This window comes from Electrona antarctica, assembly GCF_951216825.1.
Source record: "Electrona antarctica genome assembly, chromosome: 5".
Taxonomy (NCBI): Eukaryota; Metazoa; Chordata; class Actinopteri; order Myctophiformes; family Myctophidae; genus Electrona; species Electrona antarctica.
In genome coordinates, this window is record NC_136810.1 from 27,252,897 (window position 1) to 27,268,408 (window position 15,512).

At 39.7% G+C, this 15,512-nt stretch overlaps 1 protein-coding gene across 1 annotated transcript; it reads left to right on the forward strand.

Annotated features, from left to right (window-relative positions):
- Positions 1 to 394: 394 nt before the first annotated feature.
- Positions 395 to 9,059, forward strand: ppp1r3ab (protein phosphatase 1, regulatory subunit 3Ab). The gene is made up of 4 exons (XM_079501131.1): positions 395 to 1,646; positions 3,158 to 3,210; positions 3,304 to 3,401; positions 4,937 to 9,059. The coding sequence occupies exons 1-4, from the start codon at positions 841 to 843 to the stop codon at positions 8,030 to 8,032; spliced, it is 4,053 nt and encodes a 1,350-aa protein (XP_079357257.1). The 5' UTR covers positions 395 to 840; the 3' UTR covers positions 8,033 to 9,059.
- The last annotated feature ends 6,453 nt before the right edge of the window (positions 9,060 to 15,512 follow it).

Below are 15,512 nucleotides of genomic sequence, written 5' to 3' on the forward strand. Positions count from 1 at the left end.
TTGAAGTTCCCAAGTATAAATTAGCGAGTAATCAAATTACTCATCACTAAAATTGTGTTAATGAGAGATAACTATAGTCCAATGAGTCATTTTTCTTCTGCTACTTTTTATTTAAGTATATTCTTGATGCTGATACTTTTGCGACTTGAGTAAGATTTTGAATGCAGGACTTTTACTTTATAACAAAGTATTTTTACATGTGTGGTATTGTTACTTAAATCTGAGTACTTCCTCTACCACTGAGCTTATGGGGATTTGCTTTTCTCTCTGACTTTATCAAGTGTTATTCTGATTATTTATTGGTATTACACAATCAAGCTTAGTGTCATTGGTGTTAGGTGTTCATTGTTGGCCAACAATAATGTTGGTGAACCTGAAAGTCACAGAGCTTGGACCCATGCAGTGACCCAGTATCAGCCAAAACAAAACATACAAACATAGAGTACTAGCTGAATAAATAGTACGTCTTATGACTCTCTAGGGAGAACCAAGGACCCAAAAGAGAAAAAGGATTAGCTTAGAAAGACAACTTAGAACTTAGAACTTGTAGTTTCTGCTGTATTCTTGAAACAGTATGATGCTTATGAGTTTCACATACATTATAGAACTAAAAAAATGCCATTGTAAAATTACAATGCCATTTTCTTCAGTGTTCAACTGAGCTTAGAGACTTCTGCACATAGTTTAAACAGCCTTTCTGGCCTATTTATAGTGTTGGCCCCGGTTACAGCGTTGTGCTCTGTAACTCGACTCCATCTGCTAAGTCACAGCTTGTTGAATGTCAGTTGCCAGAAACAGGGACACTGCAATTTGTCTCCTCACTCTCTTACAGGGAGCCCAATGGAGATCGTGGGAGAACCGAGGTCCTTCCCCGGGCCATGGAGCCTCTTGGGGGTCCCTGGACCGGAGTTCGGCGCCATAGACGTGGAATATGACGAAGCAGGAGAAGTGGTCATCAGGATCAGACCTAAAACCTCTCCACTCCCGCGGAGAAGGAGTGGAGATCTCTCTGATGGCGACTCGGAGCCCGATATTATGCCGTCCCGCTCCAGAAGGGTGTCCTTCGCGGACGCCAAGGGCCTCAGTTTGGAGCGTGTTAAGGAGTTTGACAAGTGGGACATCCCAAACCTTCCTGGCTTTGCTTCACTGGACAGTGACATCAAAGATCCAGAGGAATTCTGTGTGTCTGCTCCGTTCTCACTGCCGCTGCTCTCCGAGGAGGTGGCCACGAGAGTTCAGGAACGGAAGCTGGGGCTGGAGACCGTCGAGTTCATCCCTGGGACCACAACGCTGCGAGGGGTGATCCGCGTGCTCAACCTGTCCTTTGATAAGACAGTGTACGTACGCACCACCTTGGACGCCTGGGCCAGCCACTTTGACCTGTTGGCTGAGTATGTCCCAGGCTCCAGTGACGGGGTCACGGACTGTTTCGCGTTTAAGCTTACCCTGGTTCCCCCGTTCGAGGAGCACGGGGCCAGAGTGGAATTTTGTCTGCGGTACGAGACTTCAGTGGGGACCTTCTGGGAAAATAACAGAGATAAGAACTACGTGCTGTTCTGTCACCAGAGAGCTAAAGAAACCAAGGAGGAAGTCCCCAAAGAACAACACGTACCGGTATGCAAGAAGAGCTGTCTCAAGACCAGCAGGTGAGGAGCAGTGGGTTTGATTGAAGTCAGAAATGTCATCAGCACATGGTACAGTGAAGGATAACACATAAAGGGGATCTTATAATAAGCAATCAGATTGTTTTATGCTACTTATGTGAAAGTAGCAATACCACAATGTAGAAATACTCTGTTAAGTAAAAGGCCTGTGTTCAAAAAGTAAAAATGTATTGACATAAAAATATAACGTAAGTGAGTCTTTATTATGACCCATGACTTCATTATTACTTACAAAGTTGACGTGCTTGCATTACTAATAGAATGAAGGGACTTTAGATTAGGGTCAGGTCTATATAATCACATTTATAATGCATTAGGATGCACTTATAAGGATTATAACACTTGCTTTAAATGTTTATGATTGTGTATAACAACTTATAACAAGGTTTATGAAGTATTATAACTTTTAATAATCTAATATATAAGTACTATATATAGAGGCCTCTATATAGGAACCTCTTTGAGAAAGGAGACCTGTTTGTCAAGTTTGAGGTTCAGTTCCCTCACAAGAACTGTATTAGCCCTGAAAAACTCACTGAATTTGAGGATTTGCTGCCTGCTCGTGTTGAGGTTCCTGTAATCTCTGCAGATGCTGAGGAGGTTGACATGAAGGATTATTACATTTATGACAGAGGTCAGGGCTCGGTGGCGCCAGGAGAGAGGCATACAATGCATTATAATCACATTTATGGATCATAATGCACTGCACTATGTTATTATAAATGTTTATAATTATACAAAACAACATTAAAAGTCAATTAATTCACAAAACTAACGTCATTTGTATTGTTGACCTATTTCTAAAATATTAGTGCAACTTTCGTTCAACTTTGACCTCTCTATCACATGGAACTATTTTTTGGGCGTAGTGATATGGACACAAAAAACATAGTTCTGTGTGATAGAGGGGTCAAAAATGAACGAAAGTTGCGCTAATATTTTAGAAATAGGTCAACAATACAAATGACGTTAGTGGATTCATTTACTTTGAATGCGTGGGCCCCCTGTGCCCCCCACAAAATGACCGGAACTACTTAATATTTCACCAAAACCAGAGCAGAACTCACACCACGGGACTCGGGCAATCAATTAATACAGTTGCAACCACTATATTAATGGCAAGTATTTCATACAGCTTAGGTTAAAATAATCTGAACAATCCCTTTAAGTGTTACCGAATTTTGAAGCTTCACCACAAGCTGGGCCAGTTGTCCTGCAGAGAGCTTTCCGTAAATGAACCCACTCATTCAAGTGTCGCAAAATGTTTGTGAAAATAGCAATCCTACAAGCTTTTGTGAGTTCGTAAGTGAGTGAGTTCAGCTTTCACTATTTTACTTCTCTTTTTTAATAGTATTAATAATAAAGGATCTTTTTTTGGACATAAAAATCCAGTTTCCACCTGACAGACAGAGAGTCAATGACGTAATGTCATGAACTAAACTAAACTAAACTAACTAAACTATAATATATTCTATCAATTGGTCATTTCACAGTCACATCTTCGCCACTGTGGAACATGACTCATCGCTGGAAAACTCATCACCGGGTGACTATTTTTTTGAACAATGAAGTAGTAAAATATATCAGTCAATCTATGATCACATGATAAATAAGAAACACTTCCGTCTTTATTCTCCAGGTGTATCAACGCACGAGGCAGTCACGTCCAGTGTAACAGCTCAGCAAAGCTCGGATTCTCTGTCAGGAAGTTTGGAAGAAAGTCGTCAGAAATTGCTAGTGAGTAATACCCTCAGAGTATGGTTACTTTATTCAGCTCTGGGGTTGTATTTTCTATTGATGTTTTTATTTTATTGTTTGCCTGTGTCTTTTATGTCTTGCATATTCTAAAATTCAAAAATAAAGAGAAAGAGAAAAATACTTTTGAGAGACACCATGAAGATGTCATGTCAATAACGGAAAGATATATTTAAACAATTATATTGTTTTGAGGAATGGAATACTATCGAAGTAACAATTGACAACAAACTCGTTTGAAAAAGGCTGCTACGTTACCATTCTAATGCCACTAACTTGGTACAACAGGACCAGTGTAGAGGATCTGCTTTCTGCTTCCAATGCTATCCGCATTGGGATGCCAGACCTAAAGTTTAGCCTATAAGTGCAAGTACTGTAAGTATCGACGATCCATCCTGAAGTGGTGCCTCACCCACCTTGTATAGCCGAGTTTTAAACAAACTGCAGTTATGAATTAGTCCTTTTCTGTATTTTATAACAATTTTGATCTGTTTATAAAGACAGATACAATATTTGCCCTTGATTTGGGACTTGACCCCTCAAACATATTTGACCGAAGAGATGGGTCTATACTGGGCCTCCTAATCGTTTTCCCACTACACTACTTGCCCAAAATAGCTGATCTCGGAACGTTCTCCCCAGAATGTGGACACTAGGATTCAAGTGGTTAAACTACGTAGATTTGTAGAAGCATGATGGTGCTGTACAGTATGTCTATATAAGGTGCAGGAGGAACAGGATATTCATCATGCCCTTTCACAGAGAATCTCACACCAGAGTCATGTGAGGGAACACTGACATGACACACTGACATGCAGTCAAGTCAAATGTATTTATAAACATTTCGTCCAACAAGTGTCACATTGTGACGTGTTGTGAGCTTGTAGATTGTCTAGTTTGACAAAAACATTTAAACCGTGTTTTTGTGATTGATTCATACATTTTCTTTGTGTACCGGGAGTCCCTTCCTAGAAACGTAGTCAAAAGTACAATATTTGTGATTACAAAGTCATCAAACTAATGAGAGAAAAAAAAACATGATCAAGTTAAGGTAGGCTACAGATACTGAGAAAATGTACTAAAGTAGGCCTACAGTACTCAAGGTACTGTACTTTGTGACTGTACAGTACGCCAATGGTCACACTATGTATTTCTTTTTTAACAGCAGCAGAGTGAAAGGTCAATTAGAGTAGTTTACTGTACACATAATGTGCTGCTCTGATACTGTGCCATAGTTGTTATAATAACAATTGCCATTCTAATTAAAAATTAATGGAGGGCTATGTTTCATACTACAGTATTTAGTCTGGGCATGTTACGGTTTGGGGTTTCAAATGTCACCCTCTCCATAATGGCAAAGTTGTTGTGTAAGCACATTGACTTGAAACTTTCAGTATTTAGTCTGGGCATGTTATGGTATGGTATGGGTCTTCAGTTCAAATGTCACCCTTTTCTAAATGGCATAGTTATTGTGTAAACAAGCTAACATGAAACTTGTTCCTCTCGTTGATGAACAGGTGGAGAACAGCCGCAACAGCAAACAAAGAAACAGACGGAGGGCAGCGAGACTGGCCCGGGTGAAAGACCACTTTACTCAAAGAGATGGAGAGCCTGGCGACATAGAACATGAAGAATCCCTTCCAGACACAACGGCGACGGCTCAAGGAGAAAAATCACCAGAAACACATTCAAACGAAACATCAATGCAATCGATTCCAGAGGAGCTCGACAAATATAGCCATCCTGAACCCATTACAGACTCTCTGCCAACATCCGGTAACCCAGATGTCCAGTGTAAGACCTCAACAATACAGGCTGACATGTCACACATTGACTCGGGGAGATCTGAGAGCATGGAGTCATTGCAAAACCAGAGACCATCAGAAACCTCAGAAAATGGAGGGAAGCTATCTGCAGAAATCCAGAATCACATGAACAGTAATAGCAGAGTTATGAGTGACAAATCTCATACAGCAGATACTTCATATAGAACTGTCAGTTCAGCAGAGAGAATCGAAGGCTTTTTGAATCAGGCCACTGGCTTTACGTTTGGAACTGTGGTGGCTCCACTGTATCATCAGGTGGTGGGGACAGTAGGAGGGGAGAGTCGGAACTTGGCAGATATGGGAAATCCGGTGAAGGGACGGGTAAATAAAGGCATCTCATCCTTTTATACAGCTCAGACGTGTCTTCACACAGAAAGAAGAAAAGCTAGTGAAAATGTCTCAGCAATTCAATGTGGCAAACCTGCAGGAATTACAGGGGGACTTGGGAATGAAAATCAAGAATCACACCAAGAATTTGTTTGGAGTGAGGATCATTCAAAGTGGTATCGAAATACCTCTCTTAATTATCCTCTCTCCAAAACAATAGAAGCTACTATGAGTGTTTCACCAAATGACAGAAGTGAAGAAATTACAGGGCACCCCATTAATATTCTAGAATCACACCAACAACGTATTGGTCCTGCAAATGTTGCAAATGTTTCAAATGCTGAGGAGTTAAAAATGAACAGCATCCCCAGAGAGAGTTCACATTTCCAAGGAAAAGATCAGGAGGACATTCTGACTAACGATGTGGAAAACAAGGCTCTTGTCCAAACACAAGTGCAACATCCTGATAACAAACATTCACAAATTAAAACAGTACTGGATTCAACACTTTCAAAGGAAATTTCAGATGCAGCCTGTATACAAACCCTTTCCTCACAGCCTCAAGTTTCCCAAGTGTCAGACCATTTCAATGGCTGGGTGGACCAACAGACAACCAGTGATGAACCAATAGACCATGAATATATTCATGAGTCAAAAGAAGATGAAGACATTCATGCCACTGTAACTGCAGGGACACTGTCTGAGCAGGAAACACAAATGGTCTATGTTGAACATTGCAATGGTGACTGCAGAGATGATTTAGCTACAACATCAGCTGAGAATAGCACTACTTGTATTTTGTCTTCGATTGAAACCATCGAGGGACAAGATCTCATGGATATAGCACTTAACTCATCACTGGTGTCGAAGATGGAGACAAACAAGAGAAACGAGGTAACAGACGACTCAAGTAAAGAGGAAACAAAAATGTCACTCGAAAATGTCGACAGTGGAGAGATAGCTGACCTGATGACAAAAGACATGAATAGTACCTGTCACTTATACACTGAGATTACAGACAAAATCACTGTAGATGACAATGCAAATATTATGCCAGGAAAACCAGAATCTACTCCGGTTACAGATGTGGTTACTAAACCGATGGAGGTCAAAGTGGAAACGGGGGGTAAAAACTGGGAGATGATGGTCGAAGAGGAGGAAGTGGACGTATTGAGAGACGACGAGGGACGTGAGACGACAGGGAACCAGCCAGAAAAAGTGACGGAGGCGCTAACCAAAGAAAAAGACGAACAGAAGCAGGAGCTGTCACAAGAAAGAGTGTTAGAGAATGTAGAGTCAGACGTGACAGGGAGAGAGAGACAACATATACAGGAAGAAACAATAGAGGAGATCACAGTTGCAGATGCTGAGGAGAATGTGAAAGAAGAAACAATGGCTGAGGAATTCATCGTTTGGGAGGAAGGGAGGATCGGAGAGGAGGAGCAGACAGGGGAGGTCTCTGTGGAAGAGGATGTCCCAAGGATGCAGGAGGAGGACGTTATTTGGAGAGGGGAGGTTGAAGAAGAGACTGAGGCCGAAGAGAAGGAAGGGGACGTGAACGAGGGAGAGGAGGCGAGACAGATGAAAGCGAACAGAGAAGATATGGAGGAGGTCATCACAGAGGAAGGAGATGGAGAGATTGTGGTTGGGAAGAGAGACGAGGCACCAGCTTTAGACCAGAGCTTATCCACACCGATAAATAAAGTGCACGAGGTTGCAGGTGAGAGAGAAGGTGACACAACAGAAAAGGATGAAATGAACATCGACACAGAGGGATACGATCAGAGCAACACCGTCCCGACAGGCCTATCAAAAGCTGCGTGTCATTCGGAGAGTGGGAGGGACCATCCTGCCGCCACAGACACAGTGTCACCCAACTTAATGGAAGAAACCGAAAGCGACCAAACGGACGGCGAGGATGGTGCTTCTTCAACGGATTCGCAGTCAGACGACGAGGTGGAGCTGTATATGCACTGTCTGCGGGTCACACACAAGCAAAGCCTCAGGACGGCCACGTTGAATCACAGCAAAGAGAAGAGCTTGAGTGCCGGTAAAAGGCCCTCCATTGGGAGGAACAGATCCTTGTCTATGCCGTCTATCAGCGAGTCTGTGGACGAAGAGCAGCCCTCTGGCAGTCTTCAACATCACACAGAAAACACAGAGCAAGAGGAAGCCACGCCTGCAGCCACACCTCTAGGCCTACCTGTGACAGGTGGACTGGAAAGAGCCAACACAACGGTTGCATGGTGGAGGGAAATATTTTCTTGCAGTAATATCTCCAAAGCATTGCTCTACACAGGCATAATAATGTTTTTTTTCTTTGTGGCGTACCACTATAATTTTCTCGCCTATTTCGCTCTGTACTTGCTGTCCGTGATCTGGCTATACGGGCAGAGAGAGAAACAGCCAGTTAAAAAGCAAAGTTTTGTTCAGCAAAATGCGTTGGACAAAAACTGTTGAGTTAATCTGGAAATCGGTTTTGAACCGTTTCTGCAACTATAGATTATTTTCATACCTATGATTCTATCGATTACTTTTTTGATTAATCAAATAATTGTTAGAAGCACTTTTTTTTGGATAATTTGTTAATATATATAAATAAATATATAAACTATTCGACGAGAAAACTACACCTTAGGCGATCTACAAGATCACAACGGGTGGCATTGCTACGCACAACGCATTGTGAGCTTGTCGCTCACCTATTTTAGACATTTTCAGACAAATTTAAAAGAGAGAGAAAAATGATTTTCATTTAAATTGATTATCGATTATGTTGTATTATCAATTGAATTGATTTGTTTGATTAACTGTTGCACTCCTGGTTGATCCGTGTCACAAATAGCTGAAGATAGCTTTCACATGAGGTGACAAAGCACTCACTGAGCGTGTGTGTGTGTAAACAGGATGTAAGAAGACCCCTGCCGACCCCTACAACCATGTGGTCATAGGGCCAGGGGTGAAAAGAACACTAGCTTATTTATATAGAATGACTCACTGTTAATGTTTCTGGACAATAACTAAAAGGAGACGGATGACCATTGATTTGAATGATCTAAAACCGACAGCGATGGTATCACTTTTAAAGTGACTAATGTATTTAAAGCTGCAATGTAACTTTCCTGTTCTACCCCCTTTTTACCACTGAGTTAATAGAGCCTTGCTTGCTCGGGGTAGAAATATAATTTTGACCTTCAGGTCATAATTTGTGTCAAACCAGGATTGTGTCAAATGTCTTGTCTAATCTAGACGCAGGATATAAATGTCTCAATAGAAGAGCAGGGAGACAACCATGCCCCAATACAGATTTTATTCAGTAATAAATGTAGATAGTACAGCTTTAATTATTTGAATAATTTGGGAGTGGTGATGGGCATTACACATACAATGAATTGAAGACATATCCACAATATACTGGTTCTCAGTGTGGACTGGAGTCCTGCAGAGACCTCCAGGGGTCCTTGAGGGGGTTCTAGGGGGTCGGTTATTTTTCAGCCTTTTGAAATTAGCTGATCTACAAACCCACAATGCTTCACATGTTGTGAGTTTATAGATCCGCTGTTGTCAAAACAACATATATATTTTCTTATGGAGGCCCCTGGCACAAAATCTGGGGTCTGTGGCCAAATACATATCAATTTGGGGGTCCATGATGTGAAATGAAAACCTTTGTATTATATATAAGTATTTTGTTCTGTTTGTGCATGCGGTAACTTTCATGTTTAATGGTAAACAGTCTACAAAATCTATCATCAGTTAAACAAAGAACATTTTCTCAAATGACACGTGTTCATGCTATTGAGTTTACCTCTAATGTCAGAGTACATTTCTAGGGCTGCAACAACTATCGTTTTGTTTTGTAGTGAGTATTCTATCAATTACTTTTTCAATTAACGAATACTTGCGAAGCACATTTTGATTAGTTTTTTATTTATTATTTATCAGCAAATCAACGCAGACTACATTAATTAGTCTGATTTAACACTTAAGCCCTGTTAAATCATTTAAAAGTACAGCTATTAAAAATAGTAAAAATATCTATATAGAGCGTGTAGATCTTCAAAAAAGAAATTGAAAGAAAAAAGTGAAATGTTAATTATTCCCTCCCTTATCAATTATATTTTTTTATTAAAATTGATTAAATCGGTTAGTTGGATTAACTATTGCACTCCTACTTATTTCCCTTGTACGCTGTACAAAAAAACCTTGTTTAGTCAAACCAGCAAGGTTGTGGACCATTGCTCAAGCTGATTAGTACTACACTGTTTCATATCATTGATTGATTGTTTGATTGAAGTATTTATTAACAGTTTGCAGAATTACAGTACATTTCAAGCACAACTCAATACAAAAACAATTATTACCGGTATGCAAACCTGTAAGAGACTGTTTGGAACTTTGGATCAATGCCACCAAAAACTTTAATTTGTTGGAATATTTGTGTGCATTACATTTACTTTGATTTGTATCAAATGAGTATCAATAAAATATGACGTATTGTGTTATTGAATTAATATTCACTTTTGGAGTTGGCTTTATTGTGTTGAAGTCTTGATGTTGGTTTCATGTATATAATTATTATTCTATAATAACGATGTGCTGTGATTGAATACAACACACTTTAGTATATTTAACGACGCAATACAAATGTGTTAGTGCCATGACAATTATAGCGAAAATTGCAGATTTACAAGCTCACAACATGTTGCGGCAGGTTGTGAGCTTGTAGATCGGCTATGTTGCTACGTTTTCACAATTTTAGATACTGGTAGTTTTTAAAATATTTTCACATTTTCACCTACTGTATACTGCACATGCCCAATATAAGAAGTAGCCCATCAGTAGAGCACTCACCTTTGGGCCACAAAGGTGTCTGGGTTTGATCTTGGGCACTGCCAACTCAGTGTGGTCTGGGGGTCCTTGAGGGGGTCCCTAGTGACATTAGTTATTACAGTATGAACACCACTAAATACATTTTAACCATACAAATTCATTTGGGGGTCCTTACAATTTACAATTTACAATTTAGGCATTTAGCAGACGCTCTTAATCCAGAGCGACTTACAATAGGCAAGAACAAAAAGCATGGGAATACATCACATATGTAACAAAATGCATTTATCGCGAAACATGCGTAAGCTAAGACCGTGACTAGAACATATCTATATAATGACACTATACATATAAACTATAACTAGAACATATCTATATAATGACACTATACATATAAACTACACATATGTGCTATACTATGCTGTACATATATACTATGAAGTGCTATGACTACATACAATGCACTTATTGTGCTGTCTACATGACATGCTATAAGTCTGTTTCAAATGCTATATAAGTCTAAGAAGTGCTGTCCTTGCCTCTCCGAAGCAAAGTTGAAAGTGGTTTTGGATGCTTGCAGCGCAAACTCTATGACTGAACAGCTACAGTTGCACATCAGTTTGCTACAGTTTATCAGCTCGCTGGACTACAGAAGTGAATGTTATCAGTGGCATGGCAGGTGGTGAGTTACAAATCTAAATCCTTATCTGATGCTTAGCATGTATTTGGTACAATACAGTGTCTGTTCTCTGTTGTATTTCTGATATACACTTGCCAGCTTGAATAATTTGAACATGAACCCAACATTCAAACCAGTTTGTGGTGTTAATGTGGTTTTCAAAGTGAGGTCCACATCCACAAAGTAAATATTTAAATCAGTGGTGAAAAGCATTGAAGTACATTTAATCAAGTACAAGTACAATTTTGAGGACAATTTCAGTACTTTTACTTTGGTACTGCTACTGTACAGTAAGTATATTTTGATGCGAATACGTTTGTGCTTTTACTTAAGCAAAACCATCTTCTTTTGGAGTGCTTCTTTCTCTACTGATTTAAACCTGAACAAACAGGCTTCTTGGTCACCAAATAGTTCTTAGGGATTATGCTAAATCCTGATTTTGCTCTCCCCTTCTGTCCTGTGACTCTCTCAGTCTGTCGTTATTTCTCAGAGAATCAGAGGAAGAGCAAACTCTTGCCAAATGGAGGACAAACCCTGAGACGTGGCCAAAATGCAGGGACATTTCTGACATGGCACTGAACAACTCCTCTATATGTATGTCTCTTCTGACAGCTTGCACTGACCACCTGTTAAGATGACACTGGTGAAGGAAGTAGCCTATGAAACTTTGCCCTATGTTTACATAGCAAAACAATATCGGCCTAAAATTTACTCATCATTTCCCTCTAGTCTAGGGCTCTAGGCTATAGACTAATCCACATAATGGCAATCATAACTGCAGTGTCAAGCGACAATAATAAGTGTGCAACTACAGGGCAGCGCTCTGTGTATTTGTGTATACCAGCAGTTGTCAGCCACTGAAGGTGGTGTTTACTTCTGCAAAGTAAAAAGTAACTAATACATCTAAATAATTGCAGTGGGTTTAATAATAGAAACTGAAAAATAAATGTCAGTATATCCTTTTAATCCTTAATGGACATACTCAAGTAATGTAAATGTACTTAGTTGCTTTCCACCACTGAATTTTAGGCTGCTGAAGAGACTTGATTACAGCTCCAGCCCTCTGGACTGATCCCTTTTGACGTACGTTGACGTACATGGTTTAAGCACTGCACAGCTGCAAGTACTATCCAGGGGATTGTTGGAGTCCTCAGAGGATTATTGACATTTATTGCCTTTTGACACACAACTATGCATACTTTAAGCTTCTAGGAGGAGCACAACAGAATGGTTAGCTGGGCACATATGCACATTGATATTGATACTCGGAGTACCCACTTAAAGAGAAAATGATACTCTACAACAGCAGTTCTAAGTGGGATCCATGCATGGACCCTCAGGGTTCCTCGACAGGGTTCAAAATAGACCCTTAAAAGTCTATAACCCTGACAGTGTACAAATGGACCTTAGCCCCTTTCGGGACCCTCGGTTACCTTTTCTGAATTTTGGACGGTGGTACCCCACCGTAAAATGGACCTATAAGAGCCCAATTTTGGTTCCCTATTTGTACACTCTTACGGGGTCCTTGAAATATGAATGTCTGAGAACCACTGGTCTATACAACACTGATGGTAAAAATCCAGCCTGTTAAATAAATAATGAGTGTATACAGTATCACACTGCCTAAAGTAATTCAGCCGGCCCATTTAAAAACAGTGATAATATAGCCTTCCTTACTTATACTTTCTCCGTCTCCCCTGCCCACCCCAATCCCCTTTCTTCTTCTCAATTTCGGGAAAAACAACAGAAGTGATGGAGCTTTTACAGCTGTAAACCAGTTATTTAAAGTTGTCACATGATTCTGTTTTGTATTATTATTTTCCGTTTCCTCCTCTCCTTTTCAAATGGCCCGCCTGGCATGGTCCTGGCAGCCATATCATTGAAAACCTGTGTACTGGCTCAATATCAGAGCTACTAGCCACCTGACCAATAGTAATAGTTAACTGTGCACTCATTCCATGCATGTGTCCGTGTCACTGATATGTTGGCTGACCCAGGGCTGACATTTTACACACTCCAATAATGACTGTGTGAATCCTGCTCAACATTCCAAATGATTACTGTTTGATGATTGACTTTCTCTTTCTTCAGTGGAGTAGCATGGCATTGCATATCTGTCAACAACACTGTTTCCATCCTCAATATTGTTTAGTAATTATTTGACTACTTTTACAGTTGGGTTTCTTCTACTTGGAAGTTTGAACATATTCTTCTGTTAAGCTGCTTACAAAACTTAGTGTTGAAATTGATGATTCCTTTCAATCCCTTTAAACCTTAGCACCTTTTGGGCTTAATGTTGACTTTGACCTTAGACCATTTAGAGTAGACAAACCTTTTGCATCTTTTTTTTCTGTGAGTACAGTAGGCGATCTACCTCACCTTGCACATCCATCTTTGATACTGTGTTTGATGATACTATAGTGTCTTCATTGTTACTCATGACATTTACTTGTATATATTTTACCTTCTTCAGATCTAGTTGACTTTGTTGGCAAGGAATTGTTTTCATGATCTTTTGTATAATGGTAATTCATGTTGTAATCCTCCTTAATTGTCTGGGAATGTGAGACTGATTTCCTTGGTACCTGGTATAGCTTTTTGTATTTGGGATGATAGACGACGTCCAAATACAAAAAGGCATACTGTGTTCCGAAACGGGCTACATTTTAGCACATTGATTATGTCTCATCATTACCCTTGTTTTTATCCTCATGTTGACTGGTTAGTTGAACCTGTAATTGATTATCTCAGTCACCACTCACCTGTATATTTAAGTGTGACTTGCACGGTGTCCTTAATACCCTGAAGAAGGCAGTTATATCTGTCCAAAACATTAGCCTTTTTATCGCTGCGCATCCTCATGCAAAAGTTGTATATTGTCTTTGGACACTTTTGCAACACTTACATACATCCTAAAGAGAGTTTTATGCCTGACTTCAACGATATTTAGATACTCAGCAGAAGCACACATGATTCTGACTCATCGCAAAAGTATTTCATCAGCATGGTGTAATTACACAGATCTTGTCCCCACAGGGAGTCAGGGACACTTAATCTGAGCAGTGTGTCACTGCACGCTGTAACATCAGAGCTAATATTTCTCCGACCCTAAATCCAGTCAACCTAAATATGCAGAGTGCTGCAGCTACCATCATGTGCTTGTTATTTTTAGGACTGCGAGTAAAGGGATCAGAGGGGAATTTATAACTTTTCTGGTCTGAATGGCAGGGGGTCTCATAGTGGGGTCCGGGGCCCCCAGGGGTAGGGGTTTCAGCTAACTAATTGGACTTGGATAAATTCATCCCCTGGATGTCTACCCATTGTACCCAATCTACCCATGCAGTCCAATTAGTTAGACAACACACTATTTCTGTGTTAAGTCGTTTGTCCTATGTGTGTTCTAAACAGTGGTGGAAAGTAACTAATGTACAATCTTAAGGTATTTGGACTTTATATTATTATTTAAATAAATAGAAATAAATACAATTATTTCTAAATATTATTATGTATTGTATTTAGTTACTAAAGTTATACTTTGTAGATTATTTATTTGATTACAAAACATATTTCAACCCACTTCAGCCCTATATATAGGCTACAGTACATATTTCGACCATTTGAAAATAGCCAATCTACAAGCTCACAATACGCCACATTGGGCATATAATGAGTACTTTCTACTTTTGGTACTTTAAGTACATTATGATGTTGATGGTGAGACTTTTATACTTTACTCAAGTAGTAGGCCTACAATTTGAATTCCAGACTTTTACTTGTAACATATGGCGTAGGCCTAGTTCTACGTATTGGTACAATTGAGTACTTTTCCCACCACTGATTCTAAACAGAACATATTATGATTTATTTGTGTGGTTGCTTGAATAGTCTGTTGAGTGTTGTATTGTGTCATATTGTGGTCTGGACCACAATGGAAAGAATCTTCTGTTTTTTTGTGTCTAATCCACAAATTGGCGTTTTTGAATGGTGACACTGTTGTTTTTTTATTACTTGCCAATAGAGTATTCTAACTAGGTAAATTATTGATAGTTAGGAAACAAATTGACCCAAATGTGTACACTCTGTGTATAGATTATGAAATAAATTAAAATAAAGTTCAGATTGGGGTCTGTGGGCTCTAGGCTGTCCCATTGTTTGGGAAACACGGAGGCCAGATTTCCTGTATTCATTCAAATTTGCTAGATTAGGTGTGAATCTATTTTTAATCCAGATGACTCGTAGTGAGAAATTCATTTGAAAACCTTTTGAAGACCTTTTGAAAACACTAGATGGCACTATGTACATTGATATGATAAAACACTAGATGGCACTATGTACATTGATATGGCTCTCCTGAGGAATGGATAGACATTTTACATGACTCAAATTACCCAGTAACCCAGGGGTCCCAAGCCCAGATTAATTAGAGAT